The 21,702-nt window shown below is 39.5% G+C and overlaps 2 protein-coding genes across 8 annotated transcripts; one reads left to right on the plus strand and one right to left on the minus strand.

The window, feature by feature from the left end:
* The first annotated feature begins 858 nt into the window (after positions 1-858).
* Positions 859-9,212, plus strand: tbc1d20 (TBC1 domain family, member 20). 2 transcript variants are annotated; one of them, XM_058373439.1, is made up of 8 exons: positions 860-1,283; positions 1,910-2,095; positions 2,184-2,264; positions 3,005-3,191; positions 4,636-4,737; positions 4,975-5,116; positions 5,938-6,122; positions 7,159-9,212. In XM_058373439.1, the coding sequence occupies exons 1-8, from the start codon at positions 1,217-1,219 to the stop codon at positions 7,430-7,432; spliced, it is 1,224 nt and encodes a 407-aa protein (XP_058229422.1). In that variant the 5' UTR covers positions 860-1,216; the 3' UTR covers positions 7,433-9,212. The 2 variants fall into 2 exon arrangements, with proteins under 2 accessions (XP_058229423.1, XP_058229422.1); XM_058373440.1 differs by lacking the exon at positions 2,184-2,264 and having other exon boundaries at positions 859-1,283.
* Positions 9,213-9,699: 487 nt separating this feature from the next.
* On the minus strand, positions 9,700-21,556 carry rbck1 (RanBP-type and C3HC4-type zinc finger containing 1). Of its 6 annotated transcripts, none has more exons than XM_058373434.1 (13): positions 21,440-21,556; positions 21,064-21,108; positions 20,025-20,166; positions 19,847-19,937; positions 16,927-17,125; positions 16,599-16,717; positions 15,886-16,059; positions 14,003-14,163; positions 13,806-13,917; positions 13,305-13,484; positions 13,109-13,207; positions 12,339-12,482; positions 9,700-10,309 (listed from the first exon to the last, which is right to left on the minus strand). In XM_058373434.1, exons 2-13 carry the CDS (start codon positions 21,098-21,100, stop codon positions 10,229-10,231), a joined length of 1,539 nt encoding a protein of 512 aa, XP_058229417.1. In that variant the 5' UTR covers positions 21,101-21,108; positions 21,440-21,556; the 3' UTR covers positions 9,700-10,228. The 6 variants fall into 6 exon arrangements, with proteins under 6 accessions (XP_058229417.1, XP_058229416.1, XP_058229419.1 ...); XM_058373433.1 differs by having other exon boundaries at positions 20,025-20,169; positions 21,440-21,554; XM_058373436.1 differs by lacking the exon at positions 19,847-19,937 and having other exon boundaries at positions 20,025-20,169; positions 21,440-21,551.
* Positions 21,557-21,702: the final 146 nt, after the last annotated feature.

The following is a 21,702-nucleotide window of genomic DNA, read 5'->3' on the forward strand; positions in this document are numbered from 1 at the left end:
CTGGCCTGTTTTATTTCAGCGAAGTGTTGTTATTTAGCTGATAAAATTAGGAGTTGTTTTAAAAGCAGGGAAAACACTGAAACAAAGGCTATATTTGGAAATCTGTGCCATAAGGAATAAGAAGGCGTGTCAGGAATAACAGTGACACTACTCGATCCGTACCGGAAACATCATTTGTACTGCGCATGCGCAAAAGTGCTGCCACCAACACAATTATAACATTATTATTATTATTTGTTATTTATTTATTTGTTGGTTTTTTGAACCAAGAACAAATACAAACACAGAACAGCCGGGGGCTTAACAGCAATAACATATAAGACTACAAACAAGCAACAACAGCAATGGGGCACAGAAAATAAGTAGATAAATAAATAAAATTAAAGACCTATGTCATAACACTCAGGCAGCCGTAGTCTTGGTTTTTTTTTTTTTTGAAAATTGTACGCTTTCAAAATATCTTATAAAGAGTGGTTTATTAGTTGTAAATTTACATTTATGAATATAGAATTTAGCAAATATAAAGATAAAATTTATTAGAAAAATATTTGTCACTCTCCTCTCCCTTATAATTAAAAATTCTTTAAAAAAAATGTCTTTAAAAGAAAAGCAGAAATCATCGCGAAACATTTTATTATTAGTAGTAGTATAACTCTCACAACTCGATACGATTCGTTCTGCGCATGCGCGAACACCACCTTCTAAACGTTTTATTAGTAGTAGTATTATAATAACGGTATTATAAATGCCTGCCGTATAAATAATCGTTTCATCATATCTCAGACAAGACTTATTTCAAGTACAAGGATCGGGTCGAGTAGTGACATAAAGTAACGACTGGAAGCCGTCCGAGCAGGACTTTTATTTTGCTATATAGTGATGTTCACTTCCGCATAGAGAATGCCAGTTTGGAGAGGATGCTGTATCGCCGACGCTTGTATTTGTAGCTACTTCACATAAAAATAATAATGGCTACTTATTATATACAGATTTGAATGGATGTGAAATGTTTGCGTACGATCGAGGCTCACTGTTAAGCGTAATAAAGCAGTAGTGGACTGTCTGGGGTGGTCGTGGCCTGTTTTCGGTGCTGTTCTGCTGTAGAAGAGGGAATCAGTGATGTGGAGGGAATCGGATGGCTCTGGTGTCTTCACTGCTGTTCCTGCGAGCTGAAGAGAAAAACACAGCCGTGTCGCTGTAATATGTCAACAACATCATGAACCTGAAAAAGTCCAGAAATGTCGGAGCCTCCTCCATGTCTTTGGATGGGATTGGAAAACAAGGTAAAAGCTAATGCACCACAATAAAATGAATAAAGCTTCACTATTTACAAAATGGAGGTATTGCCTGTCACGTCGCGTCTTATATACTGTTTCTCTCTAACTAATATGTTGCTGCTAGATATTAAGGTACTAATGTTATACTAAATGATGCACAAAAAGTGATCAAACCATATATTTTCCCTCCCCCCAGTCTCATTTAGCCTGTGTGATGCTACCAGATGTTTCTAAGCCTTGAACAATTAAAGGGGTCTATTGTCATTTTCAACACCTTTGTAAGGATCGTGTGAAAAATGAATATTCATATCAGCAAGAAAAAGTCTTTCACCTTTATTATTTCTCAGAAGGAAACGACACCTGGCTTTGGCTGAATCCCAAATGACGCCCTGCTCCGTAAATAAGTGCCCTATATAGGGTGTAGTTCTTAGGTTATATGTAGTGCACTATTTATCAAGTGCAGAGGCATTTGGGATTCAGGCTCTGTTTGTGTCTGGATCAGTGCTTTCAGAAGAAAAACAAAAATGAGGGAAAAGGTTGAGGGAACAACGTTCTATTTCACAATGTCGTTTTTTTTTTTTGTAGGAGTTCTGTAATAGTGTGAAGCAATGTTCCTTGCGCTGTGTGTGCAGATGCTGACTCGAAGAGGAAGAGAAAGATGGCTGAGATCACACAGGCTCTGAACGCAACACCTGTCGACGTGGCCACGCTGAGGAGGATGGCCATCAGCGAAGGAGGGCTCATGACCGATGAGCTCCGCCGTAAAGTCTGGCCTCGGCTTCTGAACGTGCCCGTAGAGAACATCCCTGAAGAACTTGGTAAGCTCTTGATAAGTTTGGTGAAGTGAGCCGGAATGGTTCGATGCTTGCTGTAGGCAGTTGTGTCACATAAACGGTTTCTCTCCAGATGACGTGAATAGAGAGAATAATAAGGACTACAACCAGGTGCTTTTGGATGTGCAGAGATCCCTGAGACGCTTTCCTCCAGGTTAGTGATAAAAAACATGGTCTATTATTATACATAACAGTGAGGTTGTGTCTCAATCAGCTCTTAATTTGCTCATCAGTGACCACAAAAACCCAAATATATATCTAAATATTATCGTATAAATTTGTTAGCCTAATTAGACATGTTTCTGTCATGGTACTTCAAGCAAGATTGAAGGCTAGAGGATTTTTTTTAAAACGTATGTAAATGATCGATTGAGAACAAACACACGGATAACTTACATTTGTAGGTAAAGTTAACTGAGAGATCATCCACCATTTTTTCCCTCCAAAGTTGAGAAGCTTAAAAATAATATATAGTACACCATTTCCACTAAAGTAACAGCTCCCTGGTTTTTGAGGTGGATTTTTTTTTTAAGGAACACGCATTCCAGTGGACTGGATAGATTTTGAAATTGAGAGAGACAGCCCTTAATATGGCCTACACCCTGATCAGTGCCCTGACTGCTGAACTAAAGCTGATTAAAACACACCCACAGTGTCAGGAACCACAGAGTGAAGAGAGCTTGCCACAGACTGAGTGAAGAGTGTGTGATGATGGCATGCATGTAGCTAGGTGAACTGGTAGTTATAATCTTCCCTAGTTAGTCTTATGGAACAGAAACTTCATACAACAATTAACCTAACTGCATTTAGGGTATGGAAAAATGTATATGTTTTCGATTTTTGGCCAAAACATGTCTTTAACTGTGGTGGTCCTTTGACGCTCATTGTGTGCAGGTATGCCTGATGAGCAGAGGATGGGACTACAGGAAGAGCTGATTGACATCATCCTGCGCGTGCTGCAGAAAAACCCCCAGCTGCACTATTATCAGGGTTATCACGACATCGTGGTGACCTTCCTGCTCGTACTGGGAGAACGCCTTGCCACAGCGCTGGTGGAGAAACTCTCCACACACCATCTCAGGTAGAACAGCAGTTTCATATAAATGCACTTTACATTGCAAATATATATGCAGGACATTTCTGGCGTATAGTAAGTCAGCTTCAATAGTAGAAAATCAGTGTTTTTGTTGAGTTGTCTGGAACATTTCACTTGTATACCACAAACCTCATTTACCACTGATGTGTTCATATGTACACTAACTGGTGGCAATGCTGTGGGCAGAAATGGCTTGTTAATGACAGGCAAGACTCTTTGGAGCTGAAAAGAAGGCTATGGTAACTCTTTACATCTGTGGTGAGAAGAAAAGCAGCTCCTGAAGGAAGATGCTGGGTTCTACTCCCCTCAGCCAAAGACAGAAATTTGAGGCTACAGGCTCACCCAAACTGCACAGTGGAATAAAAATGTCACCTGGTCTGATGAGTCTGTATTTCTTCAGATGACATTTACATTACATTTCTGGTATTTGGTAGATGCCTTGATCCAGAGCGACCTACAAAAGTGCTTTAAAGTCTCTATCAATGAATACATCAACACTAGGTCACAGACTTGGGATACCATGAGCCTAAAGACTCTTTTGGGAGGAATTATAGCACAAACAATTTTTTATAACAGCAGTCAGCAGTGCAGGCCGGTGGTGGTGGTGATGGTCAGATTGTGTGGGAATGTGTTCATGGAGCACATTCTGTTTATACCAAACAAGGATAGATTGCGGCATTCAAATTTATTCAAGTATTGTTGCTGACCACGTACATCCACAATTTACCTGTCATATAATGGGACCTTCCAGCATTATATATGTGTTGTCACTAAGCACCAATCTCAAACTGGTTCCCTGATCCTGAGAATGAGTTCAGAGAGCTTTAGTGTCCTCACCAGTCACCAGATCTCCATCCAACAGAGCGCTCCTGTGTTAAAACAGGAGATTGGGCGCTTAAATGAACAGCGGACAAATCTGCAGCATTAATGTGATGCACCATGGGCCAGAATCTCAAATTAATATTCTCAACATTGTGTTAGAAGCAGGAAAAATGGACAAGCGTAAGGATTTGAGCGAGTTTGACAAGGGCCAAATTGTGATGGCTAGACCACTGAATCAGAGCATCTCCAAAACTGCAGCTCTTGTGGGTCAGTATCTATCAAAAGTGGTCTAAGGAAGGAACAGTGGTGAACCGGCAACAGGGTCATGGGCAGCCAAGGCTCATTGATACACGTGGTGAGCGAAGGCTGGCCCATGTGATCCGATCCAACAGACGAGCTACTGTTGCTTAGATTGCTGAAGAAGTTAATGCTGGTTCTGATAGAAAGGTGTCAGAATACACAAAAGGGGGACCAACACAATAGGTCATAATGTTATGCCTGATGATATATATTCTTCTTATAATATATAAGAACTTGCCTTCACTTGTGCCACATATTATTAAGTACAATTTGTATTTGAGAACCAACCCTTTTTATTCTATTAAAGGGACTTTATGGACCCCACCATGGACAACACAAAACACATCCTTAACTACCTTATGCCGATCATAGAGCGAGTCAACCCAGAGGTGTACGACTTCATGCAACAGTGAGTAAATTGTTTAGATGTTTGTGAGTTGCCTTAAGATTATTGTCCAACTTTTAACAAGGTTTATGTACAGAAATGATATTAAAACGATGACTGTAATTCTAAAAAATGGCACAAGTTATGGTCTTAATGGTGATAATGATGTTCTTGCCAAAAGTTATTCACTTTTTCATCTTGTATCCCATATTTTATGGCTCTTTACTGTGCAGTGATGAAACCCATTCATTTTTTCTCTAGAGCTGAGGTTGGCACCATTTTCGCCCTGAGCTGGCTCATCACCTGGTTTGGCCATGTATTATCAGATTTCCGGCACGTAGTGCGGTTGTACGATTTCTTCTTGGCCTGCCATCCACTGATGCCAATTTATTTTGCCGCTGTGGTGAGTTTTGTTTTATAGCTAGACTTACACAGGGCTCTCTTTTTCAGGACAGGTATTAATTTGTCTCTGCTATTTTGGCTAAGCAGTGACAAGCGGACAATTTCAAAGGAGAAGTTCTTATTGTGCATTCGACAACGCAAATATTTACAGCCAGCTGTGCTTGCTTTTGCAAACGTAAGGATTTCGTGTTTGCTTTGGGTTTTACAGTATTATCAATATTTTAGTAGCCATTATCGGAGAGTGCTCGTAATAGACCTGCACACATTAATTTCTTTTTTATTAAACCGTGATCCGATGTATAGGTCAGAAACCTTATAGAACCAGTAATATTGGTGAGAATAGCTACTTAGGTTTCAGAGAGAGATTTTATTACTTTAACATCAGGCATAACATTATGACCAGCTGTCTAATATTGTGTTGGTCCCCCTTTTGCTGCCAAAACGGTCCTGACGTGAAGCAGAAGTTACTGTAACCACCCCAAGGCTGAGTATTTGAGGTACTGATGTACAAGGTTGATGTACTGTATACATCTATAAGGTTGGAGGTTTTAATGTTTAACATCTGAAATCTGACTTGATGAAAAGCTTGATGACTTTCCTGCATGGGAAATTTTACTGAACACTGGAGACCCCTTGCATAAATATGTCCTTACAGAAACAGTCACCATATCAGTGATTGTACATTTTTCTTTATTAAATAATGTATCTTTTATTCCGTTTATTTTTAGCCTTAGATTATATAGAAAGTTCCAGCGATGATAAGAACCTTATAGTACATGTTTGAGTCCACAACCCTCATCTGTTCATCACGTGTGTGTTCAGATCGTTCTGTACCGCGAGGAGGAGGTGCTGGATTGTGAATGTGACATGGCCATGATGCACCACCTGCTCTCTCAGATCCCTCAAGACCTCCCCTATGAGACCCTGATCAGTCGAGCCGGAGACCTTTTTGTACAGTTCCCTCCATCTGAGCTGGCCAAAGGAGCAACTCGGGAGCGAGCTCAGCAGTGAGTCACCTTTCCTGCTGCCTGTTCTCTCTGACTTCCTGCCTTTCTCTCGCCAAAATAACACGTTACTTCATTGTGTTTCTTTGTTTGTATGCTTCGTTTGACTTATATTTTTGCATTTTAAGTAAGCCTCATCACAATTTATAAGCGTTGGCCATTAGTAATAGATTTCTGGGCTCATGCAGCTTAGAATGAATGAAACTCTAATCTAAACGTTTCCGAAATCTTTACTCAGAATCCTTTCCTTAAAATAACAGCTTAAATTTATGTATTGCTTATGTAGAACATAGGGAGATACACAGAGCCGGCATAACATTATGACCACCTGCCTAATACCGTGTTGGGCCGCCAAAACAGCCCTGACCCATCATGCACTGTGTATTCTGACACCTTTTTATTAGAACCAGCATTAACTCCCAGCCTTCTCTCCCCACGTGCATCAATGAGCCTTGACCGCCCATGACCCTGTTGCCAATTCACCACTGTTCCTTCCTTGGACCACTTTTGATAGATACTGACCACTGCAGACCAGGAACACCCCACAAGAGCTGCAGTTTTGGAGATGCTCTGATCCAGTCGTCTATCCGCCATCACAATTTGGCCCTTCGTCAAACTCGCTCAAATCCTTTCACTTGTCCATTTTTCCTCCTTCTAACACATCAACTTTGAGGACAAAATGTTCACTTTCTGCCTAATATATCCCACCCACTAACAGGGGCCATGACAAGGAGATGATCATAATCAATTTGCACCAATGAAAGAAACGATTCCAGTTGTCACTTTTCATGTTTATAAAGTACTATACTTTACATTATGTCCTAAACCGCATCTGCAGGTCTGTGTGACATTACTGAAGGGCTGGATGCAATTTGAGACAGATAAACCTCCGTTATTTGTTCGCTAATTGTTAGCTCCAGTGCAAAACTGTAGCAAACCAAACATGTATAAACTGTTCCATTTGAATAGCAGGCAGGTGTGCTGTTTTGTGATGGCCTGTTCAGAGTGTCATGACTGAGGATTTCATTCTCTATTCCAGAACGGCCGTGTCCACCTTCACAGACTTTGAGCTGGCGTCAGCGCAGCAAAAGCCTGAAAACGTGCTTCGCCGCAGGCAGAGAGAGCAGAAGCAGAAGCAGCCCGGCAGCACCATCGACCCTCAGCGTGGCACCGTGGCCGTGATTCGACCTTCTGCTCGACGACTTGTCAGACTGGCAGTAATGGGCATCACCGTGGCACTGGGGGCCGCCGCATGGGCTGTAGTGAACTCTGCTCTGGAATGGGCACCTAAACTCGACCTCCTGTTCCCTTAACATGCACAGACCAGACCTGTCTCTCAGGACTTGGGGATGGGCCGTCTTCGTTTTCTTTTTTTTTAATTTATATTTGTGAGGCCTAAATAATGTCACGCTAAGAGAGATTACAACAAAGTGCCCCCACCCCCACCCCCACCCAGCTAAGGAGCAGGAACGTATGATGATGACACTATTGAGCCATGAGAAGTGTTTGAGTTGTGAGATCGAAACAGGATACATTTTTATAAGAGCAGGTTAGCATAAATATGAAGTTGATTTGTTGTCAAAAGTAATCGCATGTACATGCAGCCTCAAACTAGTAATTTTATGGATTCTGAATCCATAGTGAATTTTGGGAATCTCTAATTTGTCAAAGTTTGTATGTTTCCTTATCATGTGATATTTATTTCGTAAAGTACAAAGGCCTTATACTTCACGCTTTAACTAAACACTTTCTGGACCCTTCCGCTTGCCCCACCTTTTTACCTTTCTCGACTCTTCCGCTTGCACCTTACTCCTTACCTTTCTGGACCCATCCACATTTCCACACCCTCATCAGCTCACCATGTGTCCTTACTGTCTTACCTTTTCTGACCCATCCATTTGGACTCACTCCCTCATCTCTCATTAACTGATTACTTTACCCTTAGCTTCCTGACCACTTACCTTTTTGGGTCATCCATTCGGACAAACCGCATTAGCTATCTGAACCTTACTACTTGGCCACACCTCCTTACCCATCTATTTGGACCCAGCCCTCAACAAGTAGGATTTCGAAACCATTCTAATCATATCCCTTTGCAGTATAACCAATGATTCGGAAATATAGCATTAAAGCTGTAGGTACCATAAACTGTAATTCATATTTGCAGCATTAGTATTGTAAGACTTAAGATTTGTATTAGGTGTAAAAGGTTTGTTCCTGCAAAACAGGTCATTGGGTTACGCTCACTAATCTGATGGATTTGAGATTCATAAGATTACAGTGTAAACGTTGCATTTACTCACAATTATTTTGAACTCTATTTGAAAGTGTAGAAAGATGCTGAACGGATATATATTCATTAAGTGATTCCCCTTTACAATTATAATAATATCCTTTAGCAGTTAATACAGCTCATTATTTTCAATATGCGCACTTTAACTGGATATGAATCGACAGTTTTTATACTCACTTTTGAGTACTCAAAATACAAGATCTAGGTATATTTATGGTATACCATCAGATTTGATGAGCTTTGAGTATCATCCAGTGCCCTTTTGAATATCATGCAATGGCCGTTTTCTGTTTTATTTAATAACTACACACTCCTTTAACAGATGTTGCCCCATTTTCTGTAAATGTTCCCTAAGCTAACGATGAGCTGTGAATAAATAATGGTCCTTTCATAAAAAGGAGAAAATCATCACATGCACTCATTCCGTGTGCAACTGAGCAATGTGTGAAATTAGCTTCAGCAGTCTGGATGTCTAAAACCAATTCATTATTCTCCAAGTGATCTTTCTTCGGATGATTTTTCCTCTTCCGTTTCGCGTTAAACTAATTAAACAGCTCAAATATTTTATGCAACAATCTCTGTTATGCACAATTTCTGTTCCGTTACAGTGTATTCTAAGTAAGTGGAGGCCTTAATTAATTCTGTATTCATGTGGAAACAGTGGGACTGATTTAGTTACTTGATGGGCATGGTTATTGAAGCTCCTGTAACGGTGCATACAAAATGTCTGTATCCTCTATTTTAGATATCAACACAGCATATCGTTGCCACTAATCATCACTTTATAACTCGAGTCGGAACACCTTGACGTCTGTGTTTAATCCATGTGGTTGACTTGATCCATACTTTTACCGTATTTTTAAGTTATTAACAACATTTGTGGTAATTTATTTGCACTGAAATATATTCTTCATGTTTGCCGGTTGCACTTTGCAATTCTGAAAATATTGGTCATTGTTTCAACCTCGTTTAATTCATCTGCAAAATATGTTGACCAACAAATAAACTTCTAAAAAACTGTGGATTATCATCATTACAAATGTTATAAAAGATTAGTTCGATGCACATAATGACATTCATTTCTCTCATAATTTACACATACACCGATCAGGCATAACATTATGAGCACAAGTGAATAACACTGATGATCCCCTCGTCATGGCGCCTGTTAGTGGGTGGGATATGGAGGTGGTCATAATGATATGTTTGATCAGTGTATTACGAATGCACCATTAACATGCTGGATTTGTACTGTATGCTTACCTTTAATGGCTAACAAGCTTCTTATGCGCCTGTCTACACATTAAATGACATATTTATAAAATAATGCAAGAGTTTACTATATAATATACAAAGCTTCTGAGTGGCACAACGTTATCTAGAGATCATGAGTTCAAATCCTGATGATGCCTTGTCTAACTGTGGCCCAGGAATCCCCCCCCCCCCAACACTCCCACTCAATCACAGTGATGCTATAAGTTGTGTAATTTAACACAGAGCTACTTAGTCATTTGCTAATTCAACGCAACAATGCTACAAACATTCTTCATCGATCTAATCATCTTAGTGCCATGAAGCTTAATGTGCAAGATCTGCTTTGGTCATCATCCAAAAAACAAAAACATATTGATCATCAATATACCCAAATAAAAAACCCCTACAACAAAGATGATGATTTTTGTAAACAATTAACGTAAAGGTTATTAAAGATTATGGATGAATAGCTTCAGTCTGCTAGATATAGAAGCAGTTATTTTTTTCTTACTCCACAGTGTCTGTGGAAATATGATGAGTCCTCACAGGGACAGATTCGAGATCAGTGACAGTTCTGACAATTCGGGTGACAAGGGGCACTGTTGATGCGACACTTGCATCCACCCGAGACATCTCCATGACCCTGAGGACGAATAAGAGGGCATCATTATGAGCAAAAAAGCCACAGAAACCATACATATGTACACCAATCAGGCATAACATTATGAGCAGTGAGAGATGAAGTGAATAACACTGATGATCTCCTCATCATGGCACCTGTTAGTGGGTGGGATATATTAGGCAGCAAGTGAACATTTTATCCTCAAAGTTGATGTGTTAGAAGCAGGAAAAATGGACAAGCGTAAGGATTTGAGTGAGTTTGACAAAGGGCCAAATTGTGATGGCTAGACGATTGGATCAGAGCATCTCCAAATCTGCAGCTCTTGTGGGGTGTTCCCGGTCTGCAGTGGTCAGTATCTATCACAAATATCCTTTGAGTCCTGTAAGCCCTTTACGTCCAGTAAGTATTCTTTAAGTCCTGTAAATTGAGAGGTGGGGCACATACAGGACTTGAAGGATCTGCTGCTAACATCTTGGTGCCAGATATCACTGCAAACCTTCAAGGATCTAGTGGAGTCCATGCTTTGATGGGTCAGGGTTGTTTTGGCAGCAAAAGGGGGACCAACATAATATTAGACAGGTGGTCATAATGTTATGCCTGATCAGTGTATATAATCAATTCTGTTCGATTCTGCTTGGTCACAAGGCTTTGATTCATTTTTAATAACTCTGAGCTCTGACAACTGATCCGACATTCCTTGGGGTATCCAGTAATCCGCTTCTTTTAATATGTTATGGTTTTTATAGTAAAAACTTTTTGCTATTGTAAAGGAGCTCCACACAAACAGTTACAAACAGTGTCTAATTGTTGATTAAGAGGAGAAATTTATTTAAAATTTACTGAAGAAATGTTAGTCAGAGGTAAAGCTGTTCCGTTTCCTACTGGAAAGGATTATTATTTTTTTGTTGTTGTTCTTCAGGAACGAAATAAATAATAGACGCTATTGAGAGGGATGACTGCTATAGCTGCTAAAGTATGACTTATGTAACTTGTAAGTAGCTAATTGTTAGCAAATCGTTGTGGTATAAAAGGAATAAATACTGTAAGTTGACACTACTGGAAAAAATAATCCACTTCAGTCGGGTAGCAGTAACTCTACTTAAAGCCAGATGGCACCCAGTCGCTGCTCATGTTATAACTGCAGCCTCGTTTTTATTCCTTGCTTGTTTGTCCTGCAAGAGATTAGCCTTGCAGAGACAAGAGACTTGTTGGACTGGGAAACTCTATAACTATACATCAGTGGTGTTGGCCGTCAAGGCCAGCAAGGCCTTCTCTGCTGGCCTAAACAGCAGTGATCTGAATCACTGACTTGCATTTTAATATATTTAATATATTTTTCCATGAATGTGTATTAAATTATTCCCAATAGTCTATTCTCTACATTTCATAGCTTTTCTCTCGGTTGCGCTGCTTCCAGTAGTGTATATTTATGATAAGAGTATTTATCCAATCATATTTCAGCCAGTGGCTGACATCATGTGTTGCCAGGGTGAAAGAAATCTGCCTTAAGGCCTTCAGAATCAATAGTGCAGGCGCCCGGAGCTTAAAATAAGTGGCAATGAAACTGTTACATTAACCAATCAGATTTCGAGTTGGCGTCACTGGGGCCATCTAGCAGGCGTACGATTACGTCAGCAATTTCCCGACCTTTGACTGGATAATTGGAGTAGTCAGAGGCAGCGAACAACACAAACTAAATAAAATATATATATTTTAACTCACAATGGCTGACAGAGGAGAAGAAATCGATTTGGACACAGACATCCTTACAAATGCATTTTCAAGGTGGACTTTAATAAAATGGACTATTCCTTGTGAGGTGTGAAATACTGTAGCCTCATTTCTTTTTTACTTTGCTATTTAATGGGTGATTAGTATCTATTGGCGTGGCATCATAGTGATGGTATAGAGGTGGATTAATTCAGGAAGGATACCAGTGAAGGACTAGGTATGAAATGCACAGCCTGTAGATTTCCTTCACACTCCCTGATTGAAGAAATGTCTTTATAAGTGAACTACATGCTGAATTAGGAAACATTAATGCAGCTACCTGAGGACCCCATCTGGCCTGTTTGGTCACCCAACAGATTTCCGTCTTGCACATGAGGCAGCAGATCCAGTCGCAGCCGTCTTTCTTCTGGATGATCACTTTGCATTTGGGACAGTACATGGCTTCACCATTCTGCAACATCATCTGCAATACGCATGGGGCATGTTAGCAATCTGAGGAATGGTTCAGTGAAAAATTGAAGTTACACCATATTACATAAATGTGGTTATTTAGCCAAGGCATGTTCACTGTGTAATTTTTCCTGACGAAAATCTGCCTCAAACTACCTCCAGTGACTTATTGACAATAACCATTCTTAACTCTCTCTCTCTCTCCCTGTGTCTCTCTCTCTCTGAGATACCAGTGCATCCTTGCCACTGTCACCTCTAGCTGCTCATTACTAATAAATGTTTTAAATCCAGAATGTATAATTTATATATTTCTGTAAAGCTGCTTCATCACAATGTCCTTGGTTAAAAGCGCCATACGTATAAAAATAAATGACAAATTAATTGAGATTGATTGAAAGCTGTGATGCACAAGCAGATATATTGGAATCAGGTTCATTTTCTTAGCACCATTTAGTATCATCCTCCAAACATTGGAAGGTATAAGTGTACTAGAAACTTCGATTTCTCACATTTCTAATGGTAGATATTTAGATCGGTAGATTTCATTAAAATTGTAATTATATATATATAACATGCATATACATGTGTGTTTATTTACATTTATGTAGCTACTGTATTTTAGATGGTGTCCTGGTTTACCTCTAGTATCTCTGTGGTTCGTTTGGCTGCAGCATCGTTCTCTGCTCTGAGGCGAAGGTCATCTTGGTACTCTTTACAGTTCATGCCTTTGTGAATAGCCTATAATAGACACACGCCTTCATATATCTTTTATTGTATGATAATAATCATGTAACAATCCCGAAAATGCAGTAGAGCTCGGGGGTTTCTCGCTCACCTTACAGAGGAGGCAGTTGGTCTCATTGCAGATGTCGCAGGCAAATTCGTTGACGTCGTCTTCAAATATGCACCAGCCGGGGCAGTCCAGGGTTTTACAGTGGTAACTGTTCTCACTGCGTGTCTCGGCAATATTCAGCCTCAACTCCAAAAACTTCTGGTATTCTTCAGGTGATAGGAGCTTGAAGAGAAATTTGAGCCAGGGGTAAAATCTGCACAAAAAATCCTTCCACTGCATTTACTCCTAAGCTACGGATGTATTTATAGTTTATAGCAATGGATATAAAATAAAATAAAATGTATTCACTATTCATAGCTGGAATGTCTAATATTATACACACTACAATCTAATTTTATCACCCACCCACATTTAATAGAAGGTGGTTATAGGTTAGACGTTATAGGTTTTTCCACAGAGCTTGACTACGCATATCATTACCCCATCAAACTGAATACCTTTCTATATTTTAGTCTTTATTACACTTTGAGGATCAGGACTTACTGTTTTAATCTCTCGATCCTGAAGCGTGCAATTACAGGAGTATTCCCCGTCTGCATAAGGACACACCACTTCAGCGTCCACACAGTTCACAATGGTCAACTTCACACACTCTCTGTGAAACCCAAATTGTCACACAGTCACTTTTTTTTTTTAAACATTTATCATTCAGTGGTGAATTAGTGGTGCTCATTTATTACCTGCAGAAGCTGTGAAGGCACTCTCGGAGAGTGGCGCCCTGTCCTGCCGGGATATCCTCGCAGCAGATGGGGCAGGAAATCTCCTCTGTGTTACTAACCAGGTCCTGATTGTCTGTCTCTATCAGAGTGAGGAAATTCTTCTCTCGCTCCTCTAGGATGGACTGAGAGAATTCATCCCGTCAGCACAAATTACAAATAATACAGAGACTCGGAAAACAGCAACAGTGTGTGATTCTTATAATCCAGTAATAATAAGACAGCTACACTTTCAGAAAGAACATCACATTTCAAAATGCATCTAAATATGAATCTTATAGCTGTTTCAATTCCAATTTTTTCTGTACAATATTCATTATGATTCAAGTATCATACATCTGAGTATCAGGCTTGGCAAATAGATATACAATATATTCCTAAAAGTTTGAATATATTTTACATTATATTACCAAATCATTGAATTCAGGTGTTGTTGTTCAGGGGTTGGACTCGGCCCCTTAGTTCCAGTGAAAGGAACTCTTAATGCTTCAGCTTCATACCAAGACATTTTGGACAATTTCATGCTCCCAACTTTGTGGGAACAGTTTGGGGTTGACCCCTTCCTGTTCCAACATGACTGCACACCAGTGCACAAAGCAAGGTCCATAAAGACGTGGATGAGCAAGTCCTGACCTCAACCCAACAGAACACCTTTGGGATGAACTAGAGCAGAGACTGCAAGCCATTCCAAAACCAGGACATCTGCCTTTACATGCACATGAATGTAAAATGTTACGAGTTAGCCCGTCCTTTGCAGCTGTAACAGCTTCAACTCTTCTGGGAAGGCTTTCCACAAGGTTTAGGAGAGTGTTTATGGGAATTTTTTGACCATTCCTCTAGAAGTGCATTTGTGAGGTCAGGCACTGATGTTGGACGAGAAGGTTTGGCTCACAGTCTCCGCTCTAATTCATCCTAAAGGTGTTCTATCAGGATGAGGTCAGGACTCTGTGAAGTTCCTCCACACCAAACTCAACCACCCAAAATGTTCCCACAAAGTTGGGAGCATGAAATTGTCCAAAATGTCTTGGTATGCTGAATCATTAAGAGTTCCTTTAACTGGAACTAAGGGGCCGAGCCCAACCTTTGAAAAACAACACTTGAATTCAATGATTTGGACGGGTGTCCCAAACTTTTTGGCAATATAGTGTATAAATAAATCCTTAGATTCACAGTCTCCGTTCAAACAGGAGTGGTTAGTTACTACATTTTCCATCACAGGAACGTCTAAGTGTAGAGGACTGAGGTTATGACTGTGTTAGCTGTTATTCCATACGAGAAAACAGGAACTAACTTGTTTCATGGGTGTTTCACAATATTAAAGGTCACTATAAACTGATAAAAAAGAATGTGTTATTCTTCATAATCACTGGGAAATGACTTACATAAGACAAATAAGACACAGTCGATTGCAACAGCACATACCAAGTGTTTTATTCTTAACTTAATTCACACATCTGTTACCAAAAATAAGGTACAATAATGCTTAATATTAAAATGCATTATATAAAACAGAGATGACCCAGTTGTATTATTCAAATCAAACTGATCTAGTTCGGGAAGCGATAAATTGAAATATACTGGAGGTTCCTGTTCACTCACTTCCTATATTAAAATGATTGACCTCATGTATTGAACAAATTTGCTCCTGGCTTTGTGGTGATAATTACTACTAGCGTCTCTTAATTACTAAGCTGCTTAGTGTTTTCTGATGTTAGACCATTCTCTAGTGTTTAGTCAGAATGGTGTGAGAAAAAAAACATCCGGTGAACAACAGCCTTCATGAAAGAAAAGGTCAGAGAAGAGCGGCTAGATTCGTTCAAGCTTACAAGAGGTCTGCAGTAACTAACCTGTTGATACTGTAGACTGGCCAGCTCTTCTTGCTGAAGTCTGCGTGTTTCCTCTTCATCTGGTTGGTATATATCTGGTATTTTATAGTTCTCTGGTCTCGCAGCACTGCACATGGCGCACCCTGGCCGCGTGGGTTTGTTCATGTACGTGCACTGCGAACATGACCATCCTACCTAGAACCACAACACAGATGTTTTGCTCGTGAATGATAGAAACACATTTACGTGTGTGTGTGTGTGCGCATGTTCGTATGCTCATCTATACTTTCAGTTCAAAGTACTTTTATGAATATGTGCAAAACATGACAAACAGGAAGTATAAAACAAAGTAGGCATGATGTCAAGAATACACTTATTCAGACTCTTATTATTCCATTCTGTTGTGATATTTGACTGTGATAATCTTGTGTCATTCACTTATTAACCTTGGCACTGTCTAGTTTAATCAGGATTGTCACATACTATCTGGAGAGTTGTATCTTTATTGCCTTTAGGGTTATGGAATTTGAACGGAGACATGTCACCATGCCATAATGAGTCAATAAAATGAATCAAGTTTCTCCAGTAGTACGATGAATCCGCTGAGAAACATGTAATGGTATGAACAAATTAGAACATTGTGGGTTAGTCATACAGAGGAATATCCCACAGACTTTTAATATTATGAGTATTTTACATATAGGGGGGAAAAAAAAGGATGGTTGAAACCTCACCACTGGTTTGGGTGGAGGTGCTGGGCAAGGTTTCCGTGCAGGAGACCCTTGAGGTTGTTTGCGTCGAGCTCCTGGATCTGCCGCACCTCTACTGAGAACCTCGATGTTCTCAATAATGCCTAAAAAAGCAATCAGCTGCAATTTATTCATTTTCACAGCTGATAACCACTCATTCGAGACCAGCCCTAATTCAGCTAAAAGGTGTGCATCTCTGTGTAATAGAAAAATTCATGAAATGGGCCTTCAAAGCAGCTTGTAATTTAATACACTACAATAGACAGAACTTAATAGAGTCCAGGTTAAAGGAAGAGTTAAGAGAAAATTATACCGCCTATCCTCCTGTCCTGGTCCTCTTGTTTCTGCTGTTCTCGGCTGAGTTTGGCAGAATGAGCAGATCTGATGAAGAGAAACGCCTGATCATCGTCACAGGTCACGTTGTGGCTGAACAGAGTGTCTTCGTCTTTAACAAACCGCTTCCCTATGATCCAGCACTGTAATGATGGGTGGAAGCCATAGTCTCGGTTGATCTGTTATGAAAGAGGAAAAACAGATCATCAGTTTGTAAGTCCGAATTACAATGAAACAACAGACACAGTTGCTGTAGAACATCTTTTAATTATAATACCTAAGATGTGAACCCTTGTATTTAACAATTGGGAGAATTTCCTTAAAGGAGAACAAAAATTTACAAATAATCTACTCACCCCCTTGTCATCCAAGATGTTCATGTCTTTCTTTCTTCAGTCGTAAAGAAATTATGTTTTCTGAGGAATACATTTCAGGATTTTTGTCTAATCCTAGCTGAGGAAGAAGGGTCTTATCTAGCAAAACCATCAGTCATTTTCTTAGTAAAATAAAAAAAAATTTAATCACAAAAGCCTGTCTAGCTCCAGCTCTGGGATGCGCGTTGGCGACGCTACATACTACGTAATCATGTTGGAAGTTCACGCGTGAAGTAGGTGGAACTACAGACCCAGTGTTTACTAGTGTGGAGAAGGAGGACCGCTCCAAAATTGTTGAACAACTTCGGAACTTCTGAGGTATACAATTTTTTATTTTTCTAAATAAATTTTTTATTTTTCTTCTGCATTTAAACTGCATTTCGGAAGTTCAAACTCGCGGGCACCAATGAAGTCCACTATATGGAGAAAAATCCTGAAATGTTTTCCTCAAAAAAACATGATTTCTTTACGACTGAAGAAAGAAACACATGAACATCTTGGATGACAAGGGGGTGAGGAAATTTTATTAGATTTTTGTTCCGGAAGTGAACTTCTCCTTTAACAGGCGAATACTTACACCATCGAAGGCAAAATCTTCACCAGTTTTCTGGGAATTCTTCTATGCGTTTCTCAATTAGGTGAAGTCTGACCTCTATCTTGACGTAAATCAAAAATAAAAAATTGCCACCATTTTGGACTTGACCCTTCCTTTGCTACACCATGACCAGGAAAAAGCAACTAGAGTATCTGACTGGACAAACAAATCCCTCAGAGATTTCAAGCCACAAACCCTGATGCTCCCATCCCCATGCTTCACAGTTGCTATGAGGTTTTTGTTGTTGTTATTAGGCCATGCCCTTTTGTTCAACACAGCTTTGTGCCAAAATGTTCTGCCAAAACCTTTCATGATTCCCAACAACATTGTTTCAATAGTGTTGTGAAACATCCAGTTAGCCTTCTGCACACAGTAGTAAAATGTGTACCAGTCCCACTTCTCATCTATGTCAAAAACCATGTAGGTTATTGCTGCTAAGGGAAAGGCGCTAGAATGAAGTTGGAACTTTATGCTCAACAAAGGCATGAAAATACAAATACTCGTTTGCAATGAGTTTTTTGCTCATTAAGACGACTTGGATGAAGACCCGTGATATTTTATGAGAGAGGTTATAATTACTCATATTCGTGTGTTTCTTTCTAAACACACAGTCATACACTCCAACAGTCGACACCACAAAAGTCAGGTACAACACTTTCATTTTCAAATTATGGGACTTCCCAAAGCAATGAAGACTGACTGCATTCCTGAAGGAGAGATGAACCAGAGTTATGGTTACCACTCCAAAATCATTATTTTCCAGTGACGTGCTGTAGATCAGCCTTAAAACAAGTTAGATCCAGTTATCCCTTATGTTATAATTCATGTTATGTTATGCATTAATCAGGCATAACATTATGACCAATGTTGTGTTGGTGTCCCTTTTGCTGCCAAAACAGCCCTGACCCGTCATGCACTGTGTATTCTGACACCTTTCTATCAGAACCTGCATTAACTTATTCGGCAATGTGAGCAACAGTAGCTCGTCTGTTGGATCGGATCACACGGGCCAGCCTTTGCGCCCCACGTGCATCAGTGAGTCTTGGCCGCCCATGACCCTGTCACCGGTTCACCACTGTTCCTTCCTTGGACCCCTTTTGATAGATACTGACTACTGCAGATACTACTACCTTAGACACTGAATACCAAAGCAAAGTAAAACAACAATACCAGGAAAGTCAAAGAAACGTGACAATATGCGAGACACAGTTTACACCTTTTGCATAATATCTGCATTTCCCGAAAAGGAAACATAATTCATAGTGGTGGAAGTGAAAATGGTCAAACATGCTCTTCTTCGCAGTCCATTGTTGGTTCTGCCAGTAACTTTTCTGTCTTGGATATTTATAGCTGCTTTCCAATCCTGTCAGAAAAGTCCAAATTTAGGGGTTATGTGGTGTTCACATAACCCCTACTCACATAACAAATGATTGAATCTTGAATCTTGAATCATTTTAGCCTCAAACTGTTTTTGCTGAAACAGCTGAACTAGAGTTGAAATACTGACAATGGAAATATTCAACAATTTTTGAAAGAACTGCAAAATGACCCAAATTGTTCTCCTTTAGTTACTTCAGATAAGGCTTGACATGGTAGAAGGCTTGTGGAAGAACCAATGAACTATTTTTATCGGTTCATTATTCTGGTAATTGACATGCCATTAACGTTACACTTCCAAGCACTGACATAACAGCAGCAGCAAAATACTTCCCTGTTCTGTTAAAAGTCATCCACTGAACACATAGACAGAATGTACAGTATTGTACTAATGGTGTAATCACCCCCAACATCGCCAGCCCATCACTAATAATCTGAATCTACGCTGATCAGTAGTGCCAAATCAAATCTTTCTACCTACTGAATGTGTCATTGGGTTGCACTTTTCAAGAGCTGCACAATACATGAATCCCAATGCTGAAAGCAGTTTGTACCTTCTGTTTCAGTTCTGAGATGGTCATGCCAGGAGTCACCAGCATTGTGATGTAGGCATCAGACAGAGCATCTTCAACACCAACTCGCAACCTGCAGTGAATCAGTGGATCACTGGGTTCATCTTTCACAATCTCCAGTCACGTTAAAGGGAAAATCAGAAGGATATTGTGAAAATACCTGATGAACTCTTGGGAATACGCCTCCTGAGTAAGCCGCATGCACACAGGCACTTTCAGCGTAAGGAGCTCCTCTACACATTGGATGGCCTCAGCTTTGTCTCCTGTATTGATGGCCTCACTGAGCATCTGAGCGGTTTCCTCTGCTGGGAATCATACGTCAGAAATATCACATTAATCAGATGCTGAGGATTTATTTATACGCCCATACTTACGGCCTGAATATTGATGGATTAATTATAAAAGCAGCAACACTTTTCTTCAATTATTCAATTTACAATTAATATTACTGAATAATTACACTGTAAAAAAAAAGTGTGGGGATCAAAATGTGTGAGACCACATTGAAAATCTGGCATTTTTCCCTTTAAATTTGGAAATAATTAATTATTTTAATGTAAAAGTCAAGTTCCTCCACACCAAACTCACTCATCCATGTCTTTATGGACCTTGCTTTGTGCACTGGTGGGCAGTCACGTTGGAACAGGAAGGGGTCATCCCCAAACTGTTCCCACAAAGTTGGGAGCATGAAATTGTCCAAAATGTCTTGGTATGAAGCTGAAGCATTAAGAGTTCCTTTCACTGGAACTAAGCGGACAAGCCCAACCCTTGAATTCAATGATTTGGAGGGGTGTCACAAAACGTTTGGCAATAAAGTGTATTTCACAATTCTAAAACTTTCCTTATTTCTTATTTAAGACATTTGAACTACAGTTTATATATTAATATAAATATAACAGAAATAAATCATATACTGTTTATTATTGCACATATGTATAATAAACAATACATAACGACGTGTGTGTGTGTGTGTGTGTGTGTGTGTGTGTGTGTATAAGTACCAATTATTAGATAATAGATATGTAATTGGTATATAATAATTTAAAAACAAGATGACGCGGTGATGATGATGATGATGATGATGATGATGATGAAGAAGATGAAGATGAGAAGTAACAGTAGTAGTAGTAGTAGTAGTAATCTTATACATTTCCAAATAAATATATCAGTAAATGAAATATAAGTAATGTTAAAGTTACCTTTCTTCAGGTTGCCGGCGTTGTAGGGCAAAGCCATGCTTTAATCTACACACACACACACACGCGCACACACACACACACACACACACACACAAACAAACCAATAAAAAATTTATAGTTATTTTAAATCAGCTCACCTTAAATTGTTTTGAAATATATAAGCCAGTCTACTGAACCCGACTGGAGTCTTATGCAGTACTGTGAGCTGACATAGAAGAAACATGTAAACATGTTTACATAGAATATTGACTAATGGGCGTTTAGGAAAGCAAGAGGTTACACTGTCAACAATTAAACAGCATTAAGAGCACATAAACAACAATCTGAACTTCTTACAATCAACAAACAGGGACAAATCGAGTGGATTTTAACTTACATTTATACAGATAATCTGATGTCAGGCTTTCTCCTGTAGTCTGAACCTCACAAGAAAGAAAAGTGAAAGAAACTAACATTTGAGGAAGTAGATGAGACGCCAAGGATACCAAAAACACCCACTACTGAATTAACTCTTAATTTAACCTGACCATCTTAATTTAATCTGACCATTTAACTATTAACTACCAGCTAGTTATTAAGTACTTTTAACTATATCAACGATGATCAATATGATACAAAATTCATTTTAATAACATGCTG

Source organism: Hemibagrus wyckioides, linkage group LG21 (genome assembly GCF_019097595.1).
Source record: "Hemibagrus wyckioides isolate EC202008001 linkage group LG21, SWU_Hwy_1.0, whole genome shotgun sequence".
Classification (NCBI taxonomy): Eukaryota; Metazoa; Chordata; class Actinopteri; order Siluriformes; family Bagridae; genus Hemibagrus; species Hemibagrus wyckioides.